A 20,315-nucleotide genomic window follows, 5' to 3' on the forward strand; every position below is an offset into this window, starting at 1 on the left:
TCCGTTGCCTCTGGTGACTTCCCCCTGCCCAGTCCGGATGATTTACAGGTTTGTCACTACACATACACACACGGGAGGGACCTGTCAGTAAACTGGAGCAAGGCGGGCACAGGACGTCGGCGGCATCAGACTGGTCACCTCTTTCCCTATAGTCTCTTAAATGTGCAAATTGTCTCTTCAAAGAGAACTAGAACTTTAGTGACATCTATTGGAAGCAGTGATCCTAAAAGGCAATACAGACTCTTTAACGAGCCTTGCAATATCCTAAATGATATTGCAAGGCTCGTTAAAAAGTCAATATTGACTTTTAGGATCGCTGCTTCCAATAGCTGGCACTATAGTTCTAGCCTTCTTCCTCTGTGAAGAGACAATTTGCATATTTAATTTCCCAGAGGAGCATGCGTGCCAGATAAGTCTCCTCGCTTTGACATGCCAGGCTTGGCTTGTCACTCTCCACATGGAGAAATGTTACCCCTTAGTCCTATAGTGTCTTCAAACTATGGCTGCAATCACACAGCCCGGCTCCGATTCATGCTGCTCATGGTTTAGGCAGCATGAAGTGACTGAAAGGTCTCCTATAACCTCTCGCATGATTAATACTGACGAGCAGATATCAGACGTATGGTCTGCAGCTAGACAACACCACGGATACACAGGATGGTAGTGCAGTTTCCTTCTTTATTCATTGCTGTACAGCAAACATTGCCATATCTCCAAGATGTTACTCCAATATACATATAGTAAAAACAGAAAAAGTTTCATGTGATTAACAGAAGTTCATAAAGAGTTTGGGAGTAAAAGGATTCATTCTCGGGACTACTCTACCTATCCATATACTGGGGCAGGGCTCCATCGAGCCGTTCCCGATGATGTGGCTAATCTCGGTGTTGTTGAAGTCAATTTGTTATATTTCTTTGTACGTATTGTCCTGTGCAAGTCTCTCGGAGTTAAATAGTTCTTTTTATGTGACCCCTTTGAGTGAAATATGAGTTGGAGCAAAGCCTCTGGGAAGCCAGCTTCACAATTTACATTGTTCCTTGTTATATTCACGTAAATAGGAAAGAAACAAAATCCTCCAAACACTGTTAAAGAGAGAGACTTCATGAGCATCACAGAGAGAAGGCAAAAAGAAAAAGAATATACAGGGAATGTCAAAGAAAGAAGAAGAAAGAAATCCACATCGGAAATCATACAGAGGTAACTCAATGAGACTTTAATTAAAACTTGATAAAGATTCTCTGCCAGCAAGAAAAAGAAGAAAGGCGACTATAGGTGGAGAAGGAGGCCGGGGGATTCACAAATATTCATCTCAGATCCGGCCCTCTCCAGCATTCAGGCTAATGAGAAGGTCAGAGGAAGAACCTCTGCTGCCGAGGCGTAGAGGAGAAGATCCCATAAGGCAAATATTGGAACAAGGCAACAGAAAAAGAAGAAGCTAGAACCAGTTCCCGAAAGACAGAACATACTGTACATGGAATCAGCATAAATAAATGACAATGTCATATATAACCATAAAACATTTTTAAATAAAAAATATTGGCTATAAATATTTATTTTTAAATATTTGAAAATGAAATATACATATAGATATAATAGTAAGAAGGATTGTCGGAAATTAAAGGGACCCATTGCCAGGTTTGGGGACAGTAAACCATCAGCGGTTTATTACGTAGGTGGGGTTTAGGGTTCCGAATAAAGTTAAAAATGGCATAAAGGTAATAAAAGGCCTTGCACATTACAAAAGAGATGAGTCAAGAGGCGCGTCAGGAGCCGAGGACAGTACGGCTCGCTTCACTCACAATGCGCATGCCTTTACACCCGATCTATGTAACGAGCATACGCCGGCTCCCACTGAACACGGCTCAGTAATGTATGCATTATTTTAATATGTAAGGTCAGGACAGTTTTGACATTTAGTTTAGGTGCCGCAAATATAGTAGCCGGTTCCTTTCAATGAAAATCTCAAAGGGTTTACACAGGGCTTTCTTTTTATCCCCTATGGGACTAAGCACTTATTGGCAGGTATGTTCTGCCCTGCAACGATCTCTCCCGGCTGAGAGCGGTCCTCGACAGCTCCTGCTTTCCCGTAGACAAAGTAGTTTGTTCTCTTCTGCTCTGTTGAGGGGGTTTCACTACTGACATCATATAGACAGCCGGCTCCTCGCTGCGTTGGGCTGAGACAGCTCTTAATCTACATCTATGTAGGCAGTGAGGCCTCACAGACGGAGCAGAGCAGAAGAGAAGGAACTGTTTTGTCGACAGGACAATCACTTGCAGGAGCAGTCCCCCAACCCGAGTAGGGGGAAATCGTTGCAGGGCACAAGAGGCAGGTAGTTACCACCCACCTGCTACTAAATGCGTAGCCCCATTGGGGGAAAAAAAGAAGGTCCTGGATAACCTCTTTATCAATATTCCAACATATTTTCATCAGTTTCTCACAGTTTTCAAGATCCCTGCTTGATGTCATTCAACAGCCGCCCATTTTATGGGATGGCTATACAGGCGCTGAGTTTGACACTGTACTTATCCGGGCAATGTCTTGGGACAGGCTGAGCCCCATCTTGGTTAACGACTGCTAGCAGAGATGTTGGAAATTGTTGTGAAGTGTATTAGAAATGATAGAACTTTCCATAATACAAAGAAAACCTGTATTTACAGAACAAATAATAATAATAATTTTTATTTATATAGCGCCAACATATTCCGCAGCGCTTTACAACTTATAGAGGGGACTTGTACAGACAATAGACATTACAGCAAAGGTAACCCTTTAATACAGAAGATAACTCCCTTCTGCCTCTGCCATCTAAAATTATCCAAAGTCAATGAAGTATGAAGCTGAAAAAGCAGAAGACAGATGGATAAGGATTGCATTTTGTGATTTCAACGGGAGTGCCACCCCCTACCCATAACCTCTTTCTCAAAATAACACTTTTGTGAAGGATGGGTTGACCAAACTAAGAGGCTAATAACACATAAAGAGTAACCACTTTGGGGTCTGTGTGATCACCGGAACCCGAACTTTGACCCCATGCAGATCTACTAAAGTGAAATCGTAGATGATCATGGAGCTTCAGGCTAGGGTCACACGCCCATATATTCCGATTATGCTAACCACACTCAGATCAGAGTGTGAGCATAATGTGGTCTGATTCTTGAGAAGATTGAAGAAAAAAGAAAATATTCTCCATCTTCTCCATTGTGTCAGTCTGTGGAGATCGGACCGCACTCAGATGTCATCCAAGTGCAGTCCAATGCTTTCCACTGACTTGCATGGCCTTGGTCTGATAAACGGATCCAGCTTGGGCATGCTGCAATTTTTTTCTCAAAGAAAAAAAAAAAAAAAAAAATCGGACATGTGCATGGCCACATGGACTAATGTTGGTCCGAGTGTGATCCAATGTTTTGTAGGGTCGCACTCAGACTGAAAATACAGTTGTCCGCTGAGCTGTTAACAGGATCGCAGTTGCTGCACCAAATCGTAGAATGTCAGTACGTGAAACTGGCTGTGACCGAAGTGCAAATAATAAAATAAACACCATCATAGAAGACTTGGTCTTTTTTTTTGTCTTATACCTGATGACAAGAGCGATATGCTCTCAAAACACGTTGTTGCTCTGCTCCATAATAAAGAACTATCCCATAAATACCCTGCTTTGATCGAAGTCTCTAGGAAGTGGGACAATCATTAGCTACGTAGGATTTTCCACTCTGACTTGTGCTAATCACAGAAGACCTGGTTGAGGTCTGACAAATGAGTGGTAGACGACATCCTCATAGACTATGAATTGTGGACTCTTCACTCCTCCTGACCCCAAGGGAACAAACTTTTTGTTTAAAACATTTTCAACACAAACCCAGACCTGTCTTTTAGAGTCCTGTGACATGGGATGGGTACACATTAACACGGGGCATAGCTAATACATACATGTTAGGTAGATTATAGTTTTTTTTATTAGTTTAGGATCACACCTGTCTTTTCTGCAGTATTTTCACCTACTTTATGATCTAAATGTATTAAATATCCGGTAACTAATCTGTGTCGATTTCAATGTAGCAAAGTTTGTAGAAAATGTAGTGCCACCAATGTGCAGACTTACCCAGGGTGTGAGCATCAACCCAATACAAATCAGTCTGCTGGGTGCGCTCATTGCTCGGAGCGATTCTGTAGGGCTGTACAAGTGGCTGCTGAAAAGGCAAAGCTTCAAAACTTTCTAGTAAACATTCCCACATTTTTCAATATTCACGCTCAATACACAAGAAGGTAATTGTGCCAAATTTAATCATAGGAGCATTAGATGTGATGAGTTTTGGATTGTCTAAAAATGCAGTCTCTGCATGCCGTGAGCGTGAGGATTAATAAGATTTGTGCTAAAACGTGATCATTTTCTGGCTTTAGTCTTAAAGAGTTTATCTAAGATACGTAAAGTGCTCCACAGTGCTAAACCAATGAAATAATACTTGCCCCCCACCCCCCCGTACCAGCACTGCGTCCCCATCTGTATACCGTTTACATTGGCTGCAGACTTCACTGCCTGTAAGCCCCATGTGATGGCTGCAGCCAATCATTGGCGTCAGGAGTCTCAGGCCGCAGACCGCTACACCAGTGTTGCTGAGCCCGTGATTGGTTGCAGTGATTGGCTGCTAGATCATATGGCCACGTGAGATCCATGGGCTATACGATATATGGGATATATGCAGAGCTGGAACAGAGGGCGAGTATTATTTCAGCGATATTGCTGCCAATGTGCAGCACTTTCCATGTCTCCCACAACCCCTTTAAAGGGAAACAGTCATCAAGTTTTTGTTATGTAATCTAAGAGCAGTATAATGTAGGGGCAGATGCCCTGATTCCAGCGATGTGTCACTTACTGGGCTACTTGCCGTAATTTCAATAAACTACACTGCTCAAAAAATAAAGGGAACACTAAAATACCACATCCTAGATACTGTATCTCTGAATGAAATATTCCAGTTGCAAATTTTTATTCATTGCATAGTGGAATGTGTTCAGAACAATAAAACATAACAATTATCAATGTAAATCAAAATGAATATCCCATGGAGGTCTGGATTTGGAATGATGCTCAAAATCAAACTGGAAAATCAAATTACAGGCTGATCCAACTTCAGTGGAAATGCCTCATGACAAGGAAAAGATGCTCAGTAGTGTGTGTGGCCTTTTCGTGCCTGTATGACCTCCCTACTGTACCATGCCTGGGTATGCTCCTGATGAGGCGGCGGATGGACTCCTGAGGGGTCTCCTCCTAGACCTGGACTAAAGCATCTGACAACTCCTGGACAGTCTGTGGTGAAACATGAAGTTGGTGGATGGAGCGAGACATGATGTCCCAGATGTGTTCAATCGGATTCAGGTCTTGGGAACGGGCAGACCAGTCCATAGCTTCAATGCCTTCATCTTGCAGGAACTGCTCACACACTCCAGCCACATGAGGTCTGGCATTGTCCTGCATTAGGAGGAACCCAGGGTCAACCGCACCAGCATATGGTCTCACAAGGGGTCTGAGGATCTCATCTCTCCACCTAATGGCAGTCAGGCTACCTCTGACGAGCACATGGAGGGCTGTGCGGCCCTCCAAAGAAATGCCACCCCACACCATTACTGACCCACGGCCAAACCAGTCATGCTGAAGGATGTTGCAGGCAGCAGATCGCTCTCCAAGGTGTCTACAGACTCTGTCACGTCTGTCACATGTGCTCAGTGTGAACCTGCTTTCATCTGTGAAGATCACAGGGCGCCAGTGTCAAATTTGCCAATCCTGGTGTTCCGTGGCAAATGCCAATCGTCCTGCACGGTGTTGGGCTGTGAGCACAACCCCCATCTGTGGACATCGGGAACTCAGACCATCCTCATGGAGTCAGTTTCTAATCGTTTGTGCAGATACATGCACATTTGTGGCCTGCTGGAGGTCATTTTGCAGGGCTTTGGCAGTGCTCCTCCGGTTCCTCCTTGCACAAAGGCGGAGGTAGCGGTCCTGCTGCTGGGTTGTTGCCCTCCTACGGCCCCCTCCACGTCTCCTGGTGTACTGGCCTGTCTCCTGGTAGCGCCTCCGGACACTACGCTGACAGACACAGCGAACCTTCTTGCCACAGCTCGCATTGATGTGCCATCCTGGATGAGCTGCACTTGTGTGGGTTGTAGAGTCCGTCTCATGTTACCACAAGTGTGGAAGCACAACCAACATTCAAAGTGACCAAAACATCAGCCAGAAAGCATTGGTACTGAGATGTGGTCTGTGGTCCCCACCTGGAGAACTACTCCTCTATTGAGGGTGTCTTGATAATTGCCAATAATTTACATCTGTTGTCTATTCCATTTGCACAACAGCATGTGAAATTGATTGTCAAACAGCGTTGCTTCCTAAGTGGACAGTTTGATTTCACAGAAGTTTGATATACTTGGAGTTATATTCTGCTGTTTAAGTGTTCCCTTTATTTTTTGAGCAGTGTAAATGCAGGCGTTATTCACTAGTAGACTAGTAAACCTGCTGCCAGGTAATTCAACCCCACCCCCATCAATGACTGGCTGCATTTTTAAGTTCATGGTGCACTATGGTGTTCATAGTGTCTCTGACACTATTTCATGCTGCTCTTAAATGGGGTAGCAAAAACCTGGTGACAGATTCCCTGTAATAAATCTGTCTAACAGATGTGAGATACTCCTGCTTTTCTTAGTACTTTTCAAAAGCGATGAGCGCTGAGAAAAGTTGCACGTTTTTAAAACATAAGGGCCGATTCATAAAGACTGGTGTAAACTAATGAACTATGAGCATATGACAAGCGATTTATGCAAGAATTTTGGCTTTGCTGAATGGAGGCCATGATGCACAATTATTTGCAGGTATTTGGAGCTCAGTTTATGCCAAGAACTAAGATAAAAATAAGTTTGTGTTGTTCAATATCTGAAATACAGGTGCATCTCACAAAATTAGAATATCATCAAAAAGTTCATTTATTTCAGTTCTTCAACACAAAATGTGAAAATCATTATATAGTCATTACAAACAGAGTGATCTATTTCAAGTGTTTATTTCTGTTAATGTTGATGATTATGGCTTACAGCCAATGAGAACCCCAAAGTCATTATATCAGTAAATTAGAATACTTTATAACACCAGCTTGAAAAATGATTTTATAATCCAAAATGTTGACCTACTGAAATGTATGTTCAGTAAATGCACCCAATACTTGGTCGGGGTTCCTTTTGCATTAATTACTGCATCAGCACGGCGTGGCATGGAGGTGATCAGCCTGTGGCACTGCTGAGGTGTTATGGAAGCCCAGGTTGCTTTGATAGCAGCCTTCAGCTTATCTGCATTGTTGGGTCTGGTGTATCATCTTCCTCTTGACAATACTCCATAGATTCTCTATGGGGCTAAGGTCAGGCGAGTTTGCCCATCAAGCACAGTGATACTGTTGTTTTTAAACCAGGTATTGGTACTTTTGGCAGTGTGGACAGGTGACAAGTCCTGCTGGAGAATGACATTTCCATCTCCAAAAAGCTTGTCGGCAGAGGGAAGCATGAAGTGCTCTAAAATTTCCTGGTAGACGGCTGCGCTGACTTTGGTCTTGATAAAACACAGTGGACCTACACCAGCAGATGACATGACTCCCCAAAACATCACTGATTGTGGACACTTCACATTAGACCTCCAGCAGCTTGGATTGTGGCCTCTTCGCTCTTCCTCCAGACTCTGGGACCTTGATTTCCAAATGAAATGCAAAATTTACTTTCATCTGAAAACAACACCTTGGACCACTGAGCAACAGTCCAGTCCATTTCTTTTTCTCCTTGGCCCAGGTAAGACGCTTCTGGCGTTGTCTATTGGACATGAGTGGCTTGACACAAGGAATGTGACACTTGTAGCCCATGTCCTGGATAGGTCTGTGTGTGGTGGCTCTTGAAGCAATGACTCCAGCAGCAGTCCACTCCTTGTGAATCTCCCCCAAATTTTTGAATGGCCTTAACAATCCTTTCATAGCTGTGGTTATCCTGGTTGCTTGTGCACCTTTTTCTACCACACTTTTTCTTTCCACTCAACTTCCTGGACATCTGTCAAGTCAGCAGTCTTCCCCATGATTGTGGAGCTACTGAAAAAGACTAAGGGACTTTTTTAATCGCTTACGAAAACTTTGCAGGTGTTTATTGCTAATTATTCTAATTTACTGAGATAATGACTTTTGGTTTTTCATTGGCAGTAAGCCATAATCATCAACATTAACAGAAATACACAATTGAAAAAGATCTCTCTGTTTGTAATGACTCAATATGAGTTTCACTTTTTGTATTGAAAAACTGAAATAAATTAACTTTTTGACGATATTCTAACTGTATGAGAAGCACCTGTATCTTTGCTTGCTGTCCATGAAGAATTCTCATACTGGCCATGTCCGACATACATACATAATGAGCCATGCCCTGTGTAGGCAGCACACGATCAAGGCAAGATTCATTCTCTGAATGTGGACAAAATTGTTGGCATTCACTGGCAGCAAACAGAGATCTTTCATGTAGGTTTAATTTCCTTTTAAAATGATTAAGCCTCATGTACATTAAGCTGGAAACCTCCTTAAAGGAGAGATGAAATTGGGGGCTCCAGTGCATAGCTGCGCAGGCAAAGTTGGGGCAAAGACATAAAATTAAAGACAATTAAAAATCTGTACATAGATCACATATATAGCTATACTGTACATATATTACTAAAGGTCATTTGATTTTTGGTTCCACATAAAATTTGACTCCGTCTCGAACATTATATGAATGCAAAGCCCGTGTGCTGAATTTCAACTCTTCTGGCCCGAAGGGGACCTCGTGGTCCAAGTAATAAAGTCGCATGTTGTTTGTGGACAATTGTACCACAGTCTTAAGTTGCTTCTTGAATTCGGCCACGGTCTGATCAAGTCGGACACTGATTTTCTGGACTTTGTCCTCGTAGTGAATGTCAACGCTAGCTTGATTCTGGGGCCGGAGGTCAACCTCAGCCAGTGGTTCCAATTTACCATACTTCCTTACCAGCTCTTGATATCTAGAGAAAGATCAAAAGTGACACAATCTTAGCTCATTTTATTTATTGGAGAAAATAACAATGATTATTTCAATGAACAGGAAAGTTAGAATTTATTTTATACATATATACAGAGGGGAAAATAAGTATTCGATACACTGCCGATTTAGCAAGTGTTCCCACCTACAAAAAATTGAGATGTCTATAAGTTTTATCGTAGGTACACTTCAACTGTGAGAGACAGAATCTTAAAAAAAATCCAGAAAATCCCATTGTATGATTTTACATAATTTGTATTTTATTCCATGAAATAAGTATTTGATACAATAGAAAAACAGAACTTAATATTTGGCACAGAAACCATTGTTTGCAATTACAGAGGTCAAACATTTCCTGTAGTTCTTGACCAAGTTTGCACACACTGCAGCAGGGGTTTTGGCCCACTCCTCCATACAAATCTTCTCCAGATCTTTCAGGCTATAGTGGTGTCGCTGGGCAACATTGAGTTTCAGCTCCCTCCAAAGATTTTCTATCGGGTTCAGATACAAAAACTGGCTAGGTCACTCCAGGATCTTGAAATGCTTCATACGGAGCCACTCCTTAGTTGCCCTGGCTGTGTTTCGGGTCATTGTCATACTGGAAGACTCAGTCACGACCCATCTTCAATGCTATTACTGAGCGAAGGAGGTTGTTGGCCAAAATCACATGATATATGACCCCATCCAGCCTTCCTTCAATACGGTGCAGTCGTACTGGTTCCTTTGCAGAAAAGCACAGCCAAAGTATTGGGTTTCCCCCACTAACCTTCTCGGTTGGAATGGTATTCTTGGGGTTGAACTCAAACTTTTTCTTCCTCCAAACACGGCGAGTGGAGTTGATACCAAAAAGTTCTATTTTGGCCTCATCTGACTACATGACCTTCTCCCATGCCTCCTCTGTATCATCCAGATGGTCATTGGCGAACTTCAAACGGGCCTGGACATGTGTTGGAGTGAGCATGGGGGCCTTGCATGCCCTGCAGTGTATCAAATGCTTATTTTCCCCAATATGATTCATATACAGTGGGTACGGAAAGTATTCAGACCCCTTAAATTTTTCACTCTTTGTTTCATTGCAGCCATTTGGTAAATTCAAAAAAGTTCATTTTTTTCTCATTAATGTACACCCTGCACCCCAACTTGACTGAAAAAAACAGAAATGTAGTAATTTGTGCAAATTAGAATAAAAGACAAAAACTGAAATATCACATGGTCATAAGTATTCAGACCCTTTTCTCAGACCTTCATATTTAAGTCATATGCTGTCCATTTCCTTGTGATCCTCTTTGAGATGGTTCTACTCTTTCATTGGAGGCCAGCTGTGTTTAATTAAGCTGATAGGACTTGATATGGAAAGGCACACACCTGTCTATATAAAACCTCACAGCTCACAGTGCATGTCAGACCAGATGAGAGTCATGAGGTCAAATGAATGGACCAAAAAGCTCAGAAACAGAATTGTGGCAAGGCACATATCTGGCCAAGGTTACAACAGAATTTCTGCAGTACTCAAGGTTCCCAAGAGCACAGTGGCCTCCATGATCCTTAAATGGAAGAAGTTTGGGACCACCAGAAGTCTTCCTAGACCTGGCCGTCCAGCCAAACTTAGCAATCGTGGGAGAAGAGCCTTGGTGAGAGAGGTAAAGAAGAACCCCAAGATCACTGTGGCTGAGCTCCAGAGATGCAGTAGGGAGATGAAAGAAAGTTCCACAAAGTCAACAATCATTGCAGCCCTCCACCAGTCGGGCCTAAAGTGACCGACAGAAGCCTCTCCTCAGTGGAAGACATATGAAAGCCCGCATAGAGTTTGATAAAAAACACATGAAGGACTCCCAGACTATGAGAAAAAAGATTCTCTGGTCTGATGAGACGAAGATAGACCTTTTTGGTGATAATTCTAAGGGGTATGTGTGGAGAAAACCAGGCACTGCTCATCACCTGCCCCATACAATCCCAACAGTGAAACATGGTGGTGGCAGCATCATGCTATGGGGGTGTTTTTCAGCTGCAGGGACAAGATGACTGGTTGTCATTGAAGGAACCATGAATACGGCCAAGTACAGAGATATCCTGGATGAAAACCTCTTCCAGAGTGCTCTGGACCTCAGAATTGGCCAAAGGTTCACCTTCCAACAAGACAATGACCCTAAGCACACAGCTAAAATAACAAAGGAATGGCTTCAGAACAACTCTGTGACCATTTTTGACTGGCCCTGCAAGAAAGAATGGCAGAGGATCTCCAAATCCAGGTGTGAAAAACTTGTTGCATCATTCCAAAGACGATTCATGGCTATAGTAGCTCAAAAGGGTGCTTCTACTCACTACTGAGCAAAGGGTCTGGATACTTATGACCATGTGATATTTCAGTTTTTCTTTTTTAACAAATTTGCAAAAAATTCAGTTTTTTCCTCAGTCAAGATGGGGTGCAGAGTGTACATTAATGAGAAAAAAATGAACTTTTTTGAATTTACCAAATGGCTGCAATGAAACAAGTGAAAAATTTAAAGGGGCCTGAATATTTTATATATATATCCCTCTGGCAAAGAAGACATAATACTGTGGCAAAATCCTTGTTGGCAAGCACAGCAGTCAGATAGGTAAGGTATATTGTTTTTTTATTTTTGGTTTATTACAGGAGAACGAGGGCTTCGGTGGAATTAGGCGAGGTCGTAAGTAAGGTTTAATTGAGATTATTAAAAGAGTCGGTGTCATTCTTTCAAATAAATGACTTTATTTTTGGTGTCTGTTTTCTTACAACGTGACTACGGGGTTAGTAATGGGGGTGCCGTATTGACGCCTCTCCATTACTAACCTCGAGGCTTGATATCACCTGACGTTGACATCAAACCCCCCAACTATCACCCCACTTGCCACCGCTACAGGGCAAGTGGGAAGAGCATGGCAAAGCACCAGAATTGGTGCGTCTAATAGATATGCCTTTTCTGGGCAGCTGCGGGCTGCTATTTTTAGGCTAGGGGGCCAATATCCAAGCCCCTTACCAGCCTGAGAATACCAGCCTCCAGCTGTCTGCTTTAGTAAGGATGGTTGTCAAAAATGAGGGGCACCCCACACCTTTTTTATTTAAAATCATTTATTTAAATAATTAAAAAGTACGGTGTGGGGACTCCTGTATTCTTGCTAAGTAGCCTTGCTGAAGCTGACAGCTGAGGGTTGCAGCCCCCAGCTGTGAGTTTTGCCTGGCTGGTTAACAAAAATACAAGGGAACCCAGGCCAAGTTTTTTATTTTAATTATTTACTGCACAGGAGCGGCTGATGAATGCTGCCATCTGCCACTCCTGCTTTCACTGTTATTAGCGACAGCAGGTGTTGGATGATGGGAGCAGTAGTCCCATCAGCTGATACCAGTGTCCGGAGGTAAACTTTATACCTCCGATCACAGCTGAGCGCTCACGCTGTCTTCTGACAGCCTTGGAACCGCGGCTCTCAGACCGGTGGGGATGATTTCATCACTGATCAGAAGTGGTGTTTGCTGTGTTGTCATGCACATTACGGCGCATTAAACACTGGATGTTCGGGCCCCCATTCAAGTGAACGGGGTTCGGGTCCGGGTACTGTTCTGGTACTTGAACCCAAACTTTTTGTAACTGTTCCGCCGAACCCGCCAGACCTGAACATCCAGGTGTCCGCCCATCTCTAATAATGATAACCCAAAACATCCAAATGACCCTGATCAAAAGTCTGTCCAAACACTTGTTGATTGAGTTCAAAGCTTCCAAACTTCTTTTGCAGACCTTCCACATCTTTCTGCAGTGATCTAATTACGGAAAACACCTGCTCTAGTCTGCTTTCTGCAGTCATTGTTCCAGCAGTCTCCTTTTTTTTTTTAGGCTATAGTATCCTGTAATAATTATAGGGGATAACTCAGGAGACTCTTTGCGTGGAACAAGACAACTACAGGACACAGTTTTATAAGTGGTAAAGTCTATATTATCACACGGTGATTCAAACAGGTGCAGAGAGAAGCTGAAGTCCACAACACTTGGTGCAAATATCAAATGCAGCTCAGCAGTCTATAGGAAACTTCAGAGGAAAATACAATCATGCAGAAAGTCTATGAAGCACAATTATTCTTGAGGATACTTGACACGAATAAGTCCTTGCTTAGTCCACAACACAGATAGATATGCTTATAAGGCAGTTCAAATAATATCTTAGCTCACCCAGGGAGGTCTGGGTAATAGTCTCAGGTTCTTGCAGAGCAGAAACAGCTTACATGTCCAGCAAATGCAGATGGAAGCAAACACGAGCAGCAGATGAAGGAGGATTACTGGAACTGGTGTATGCAGCAGGAACTCAGAGCAGAGTAGCAGGATAACCCCACAGGTTCACAGGAGCAGGTATATAGCCAAGGAGTCACCAGAGGTCAGGAGCTGGATGCAAGGCAGAATACTCTAGCACAGACTGAAGGCTGGGGTGGAGTTTTATAGCAGGAAGACACAGTGCACATGAGACCCAAGACACCATCTTGGAAAAGGGCAGTAATGCACAAAAAGGTAATAAAAAATGTTCAGATTCCTGACACATACCCCATTTCTTAATGCCATGTATTGCCTTCTCTAACATCAATGACAGCTTGAACTCTTTTGTGGTAGTTGTGAATGAGGTTCTTTATTTTCTCAGATGGTAAAGCTGCCCACTCTTCTTGTTAAAAAGCCTCCAGTTCCTGAAAATTCCTGGGCTGTCTAGCATGAACTGTGCGGTTGAGATCTCCCCAGAGTGGCTCAATGATATTGAGGTCAGGAGAATGAGATGGCCACACCAGACCCTTCTCTTTGCTCTGCTGTAGCCAGACAGGTCGACTTGGCCTTGTGTTTTGGATCGTTGTCATGTTGGAACGTCCAAGTACGTCCCATGCGCAGCTTCCGGGCTGATGAGTGCAAATTTGCCTCCAGTATTTGCTCATAAAGTGCTGCATTAAACTTTCCTTCAACTTTGATCAAGTTTCCTGTTCCTTTGTATCTCACACATCTCCAAAACATCAGCGATCCACCTCTGTGCTTTACAGTAGGAATGGTGTTCCTTTCATCATAGACCTTGTTGACCTCTCTGCAAATGTAACGTTGATGGTTATGGTCAAAAAGTTAAATTTTGGTCTCATCACTCCAAATTACCTTGTTCCAGAAGTTTTGAGGCTTGTCTTTGTGCTGTTTTGCGCCTTGTAAATACTTTGTGGCATTTGTGCAGTAATGGCTTTCTTCTGGCGACTCGCCCATGCAGCCCATTTTTCTTCAAGTGTCTCCTTATTGTGCATCTTGAAACAGCCACACCACTAGTTTTCAGAGAGTTCTGTATTTCAGCTGATGTTATTTGTGGGTTTCTCTTTCCATCCCAAACAATTTTCCTGGTAGTTGTGGACAAAATTTTTGTTGGTCTACCTGACAGTGGTTTTGCTTTTACAGAGCCCCTGATTTTCCATCATTCCCAAGACGACTCATGGCTGTACTAGCTCAAAAGGGTACATCTACTCAATACTGAGCAAAGGGTCTGAATACTTATTACCATGTGATATTTCAGTTTTTCTTTTTTAATAAATTTGCAAAAATTTCTACATTTCTGTTCTTTTTCAGTCAAGATGGGGTGCAGAGTGTACATTAATGTAAAAAAAGGACTTTTTTGAATTTACCAAATGGCTGCAATGAAACAAACAGTGAAACATTTAAAGGGGTCTGAATACTTTCCGTACGTACCAGGCTACGAAACACACATATGTGTGTGGTACTTCCTGAGGAAGAAGTCATATACAGACTTCGAAACACACATACAGTACAGACCAAAAGTTTGGACACACCTTCTCATTTAAAGATTTTTCTGTATTTTCATCACTATGTACATTTACACTGAAGGCATCAAAACTATGAATTAACACATGTGGAATTATTTACTTAACAAAAAAGTGTGAAACAACTGAAATTATGTCTTATATTCTAGGTTCTTCAAAGTAGCCACCTTTTGCTTTGATGACTGCTTTGCACACTCTTCACTTCACAGGTGTGCCATCTCAGGTTTAATAAGTGGGATTTCTTGCCTTATAAATGGTGTTGGGACCATCAGTTGTGTTGTGCAGAAGTCTGGTGGATACACAGCTGATAGTCCTACTGAATAGACTGTTAGAATTTGTATTATGACAAGAAAAAAACAGCTAAGTAAAGAAAAATGGATCGGTCATTTTCAAAAGTCGCCGACTTTTGGCAAAGTCGGGTTTCGTGAAACCCGACCCCAGCGTGGGATCGGCCACACGGTCGGCGATTTTCGCGCCAAAGTCGCGTTTCGTATGACGCTTTCCCCGCCATTTTTTTCAGCCAATGAAGGAGTGTGTGCAGCGTGATGACATGGGTTCCGGCTCGCTTTGTGCGGCGTCACAAGGGGTAAAAGCGCCATCTTAACGTTTGGGATATAGCGATTCCCACAGTGAAACACAAATTTTGCAGGGACGGAGGAGAGGGAGAGAGGGAGAGAGAGAGAGAGAGAGAGAGAGAGAGAGAGAGAGAGAGAGAGAGAGAAAAAAAAAAAAAAGAAAGAAAAAAAATCAATCCCCATTGACTTGCATTGGGTTTCGTGTTTCGGTCGCCCCCCCCGACTTTTCACAATAATCGGCCGATTTCACACGATCCGACTTTCGAGACAGTCGGGTTTCACGAAACTCGACTCGATCCTAAAAAAGCAAAAGTCGCTCAACCCTAGTGGCCATCATTACTTTAAGAAATGAAGGTCAGTCAGTCCGAAAAATTGGGAAAACTTTGAAAGTGTCCCCAAGTGCAGTGGCAAAAACCATCAAGCGCTACAAAGAAACTGGTTCACATGAGGACCGCCCCAGGAAAGGATGACCAAGAGTCACCTCTCCTTCTGAGGATAAGTTTATCCGAGTCACCTGCCTCAGAAATCTCAGGTTAACAGCAGCTCAGATTAGAGACCAGGTCAATGCCACACAGAGTTCTAGCAGAAGACACATCTCTACAACAACTGTTAAGAGGAGACTTTGTGCAGTAGACCTTCATGGTAAAATAGCTGCTAGGAAACCACTGCTAAGGACAGGCAACAAGCAGAAGAGACTTGTTTGGGCTAAAGAACACAAGGAATGGACATTAGACCAGTGGAAATCTGTGCTTTGGTCTGATGAGTCCAAATTTGAGATCTTTAGTTCCAACCACCGTGTTTTTGTGCGACACAGAAAAGGTGAACGGATGGACTCTACATGCCTGGTTTCCACCGTGAAGCATGGAGGAGGTGTGATGGTATGGGGGTGCTTTGCTGGTGACACTGTTGGGGATTTATTCAAAATTGAAGGCATACGGAATCAACATGGCTACCACAACATTTTGCAGCGGCATGCTATTCCATCCGGTTTGCGTTTAGTTGGACCATCATTTATTTTTCAACAGGACAATGACTCCAAACACACCTCCAGGCTGTGTAAGGGCTATTTGACCAAGAAGGAGAGTGATGGGGTGCTAGGCCAGATGACCTGGCCTCCACAGTCACCAGACCTGAACCCAGTCAAGATGGTTTGGGGTGAGCTGGACCGCAGAGTGAAGGCAAAAGGGCCAACAAGTGCTAAGCATCTCTGGGAACTCCTTCAAGATTGTTGGAAGACCATTCCCGGTGACTACCTCTTGAAGCTCATCAAGAGAATGCCAAGAGTTTGCAAAGCAGTCATCAAAGCAAAAGGTGGCTACTTTGAAGAACCTAGAATATATGACATATTTTCAGTTGTTTCACACTTTTTTGTTAAGTATATAATTCCACATGTGTTAATTCACAGTTTTGATGCCTTCAGTGTGAATTTACAATTTTCATAGTCATGAAAATGCAGAATAATCTTTAAATGAGAAGGTGTGTCCAAACTTTTGTATATATATATATATATATATATATATATATATATATATATATATATATATATATATATATATATATATATATATATATATATATATATATATATACACACACACAGTCATGGCCAAAAGTATTTACACCCCTGCAATTCTGTCAGATACTACTCAGCTTCTTCCTGAAAATGATTGCAAACACAAATTCTTTGGTATTATTATCTTCATTTAATTTGTCTTAAATCAAAAAACACAAAAAGAATTGTTCTAACGCCAAATTGGATATAATTCCACACCAAACATAAAAAAGGGGGTGGACAAAAGTATTGGCACTGTTTGAAAAATCATGTGATGCTTCTCTAATTTGTGTAATTAACAGCACCTGTAACTTACCTGTGGCGCCTAACAGGTGTTGGCAATAACTAAATCACACTTGCAGCCAGTTGACATGGATTAAAGTTGACTCAACCTCTGTCCTGTGTCCTTGTGTGTACCACATTGAGCATGGAGAAAAGAAAGAAGACCAAAGAACTGTCTGAGGACTTGAGAAACCGAATTGTGAGGAAGCATGAGCAATGTCAAGGCTACAAGTCCATCTCCAAAGACCTGAATGTTCCTGTGTCTACCGTGCGCAGTGTCATCAAGAAGTTTAAAGCCCATGGCACTGTGGCTAACCTCCCTAGATGTGGACGGAAAAGAAAAATTGACAAGAGATTTCAACACAAGATTGTGCGGATGTTGGATAAAGAACCTCGACTAACATCCAAACAAGTTCAAGCTGCCCTGCAGTCCGAGGGTACAACAGTGTCAACCCTTACTATCCGTCGGCGTCTGAATGAAAAGGGACTGCATAGTAGGAGACCCAGGAAGACCCCACTTCTTAACCTGAGACATAAAAAAGCCAGGCTGGAGTTTGCCAAAATTTACCTGAAAAAGCCTAAAACGGTTAGGAAGAATGTTCTCTGGTCAGATGAGACAAAAGTAGAGCTTTTTGGGCAAAGGCATCAACATAGAGTTTACAGGAGAAAAAAAGAGGCATTCAAAGAAAAGAACACAGTCCCTACAGTCAAACATGGCGGAGGTTCCCTGATGTTTTGGGGTGGCTTTGCTGCCTCTGGTACTGGACTGCTTGACCGTGTGCATGGCATTATGAAGTCTGAAGACTACCAACAAATTTTGCAGCATAATGTAGGGCCCAGTGTGAGAAAGCTGGGTCTCCCTCAGAGGTCATGGGTCTTCCAGCAAGACAATGACACAAAACACACTTCAAAAAGCACTAGAAAATGGTTTGAGAGAAAGCACTGGAGACTTCTAAGGTGGCCAGCAATGAGTCCAGACCTGAATCCCATAGAACACCTGTGGAGAGATCTAAAAATGGCAGTTTGGAGAAGGCACCCTCCAAATATCAGGGACCTGGAGCAGTTTGCCAAAGAAGAATGGTCTAAAATTCCAGCAGTGCATTGTAAGAAACTCATTGATGGTTACAGGAAGTGGTTGGTCGCAGTTATTTTGGCTAAAGGTTGTGCAACCAAGTATTAGGCTGAGGGTGCCAATACTTTTATCTGGCCCATTTTTGGAGTTTTGTGTGAAATGATCAATGTTTTGCTTTTTGCTTCATTCTCTTGTGTCTTTTCATTTAAGACAAATTAAATGATGATAATAATAACAAAGAATTTGTGTTTGCAATCATTTTCAGGAAGAAACTGAGTATTATCTGACAGAATTGCAGGGGTGTCAATACTTTTGGCCATGACTGTATATATATATATATATATATATATATATATATATATATATATATATATATATATATATATATATATATATATATATATATATATATATACACATATACACACACTGTCTTTCTAATTGGGGGATTCCATCTGCAAGGACAGGCACCAATCCTGAGCGTGAGTTTGGGCCAACCAATTCTGCAGGGAGTATTTTGGCGTTATACATGTCAATGATATATAAAGACATTTTTTAGCCTCTTTAAACTGAAATAACTTGAAGACATTGGCTGAGATTCCCAGGATAAATCCTACGCTGAAACTTCCCAGTAAACTTTAACATGAAGCGGACACAAATGTGAGGGACCGTGCACGGTGTAAGGCAGTAACATGAGGATTCACAGGGGAGAATGACCCAGCCACTTGCAACCGGAGATGCAGGCAGTTTGGAATAGCACACTGGTTCTGTGAACTGGAAAGACTCAGCCATTAATCACTGCACAAGACCTATTGCGGTCTCTTTTTCACATTGCACAGATGGAGAGCCATGGACAAAGAGCTCATTGACAGCGGGGAGCTTGGACTCTGCTCCGAGTCTCCGGGACTGAAGTCGCAGGTACCTTCTGCTTTTAAGTGATGCCTGTTTTATGAAACAAACAGTGACGAAAAGATGAATCGTTATTGCAGCATCTGTGCGGGATATTGCCGGCACTATGAGGCTGGGCTACACGGAAACCTTGAGACCACAGAGTCCCACTGCTAAATCCCAGCTATTATGCTGCGGGTTTACATATTACTATGAGACCACATCCACTATCATTGGGGCGATTTACAAGCGCAACATCGGAAACGCACCATGTCGCCCTAGCCAAGGACACGGACAACATCCATATGGTGAAATTCACAAACACATTTAATTTCAAGACAATAAAATAGAAATTTAATATGAACACAAATAATAACAATAATAATGAACCATTAATAAAAAATATGGGCAAAAATAATATTTTAGATTTTTTAATTTTATCATTTCTTTTTTATTATACAAATAAAATAATAATATTAAAGAGGCTGTCCACTACTTTATCATTGATGACCTACCCTTACCTAATCGGTAGCTGAAAATACTCAATTGTGGAGCTGCGCCGTCTTCTGATAGTGGCCGCGGCCGGTACTGCACATGCGCCTACTATAGATCTGAATAGGAGGCCAATGTGCAGTACTCGTCCGCGGCCACCATCAGAAGACCGAGCAGCTCCACAATTAAAGCTTTCGGGCCACCAAGGACAGAAAATGGGTAGGGGTGCCAGGGGTCAGACCCCGACCAATCAAACATTGATTACCTATCCTAACATAGGTCATCAATGATAAAAGTAGTGGACAACCTCATTAAGGAAAAGAATAGAACATGAATATTACTATTAGTAACACAAGATGATCTCAATTATATAGCACCATTAATTCGACAGCGCTTTACAGACATCATCATCATCGCTGTCCCCATTGGGTCTCACAATCTACATTCCCTATCTGTATGACTTTGGGGAATGGGAGGAAACCAAAAAATCTGAAGGAAACCCACACAAATGCGATGATATTATTATTATTATTATTATTATTATTATTAATAATAATAATAATAATAATAATAATAACTGATCACTAATA

The 20,315-nt window shown here is 42.3% G+C and overlaps 1 protein-coding gene across 6 annotated transcripts in view; it reads right to left on the reverse strand.

The window, feature by feature from the left end:
* Window positions 1–528: 528 nt before the first annotated feature.
* Window positions 529–20,315, reverse strand: part of TBCEL (tubulin folding cofactor E like) — a 94,982-nt gene continuing 75,195 nt past the window's right edge. For all 6 annotated transcript variants that reach the window (XM_077250478.1, XM_077250477.1, XM_077250479.1 and 3 more), the window contains one exon: window positions 529–9,047. In XM_077250478.1, coding sequence (XP_077106593.1) covers window positions 8,729–9,047 — 319 coding nt within the window. In that variant the 3' untranslated portion in view covers window positions 529–8,728. The remainder of the gene's footprint in view (window positions 9,048–20,315) is intronic.

Source organism: Ranitomeya variabilis, chromosome 4, assembly GCF_051348905.1.
Source record: "Ranitomeya variabilis isolate aRanVar5 chromosome 4, aRanVar5.hap1, whole genome shotgun sequence".
NCBI lineage: Eukaryota > Metazoa > Chordata > Amphibia > Anura > Dendrobatidae > Ranitomeya > Ranitomeya variabilis.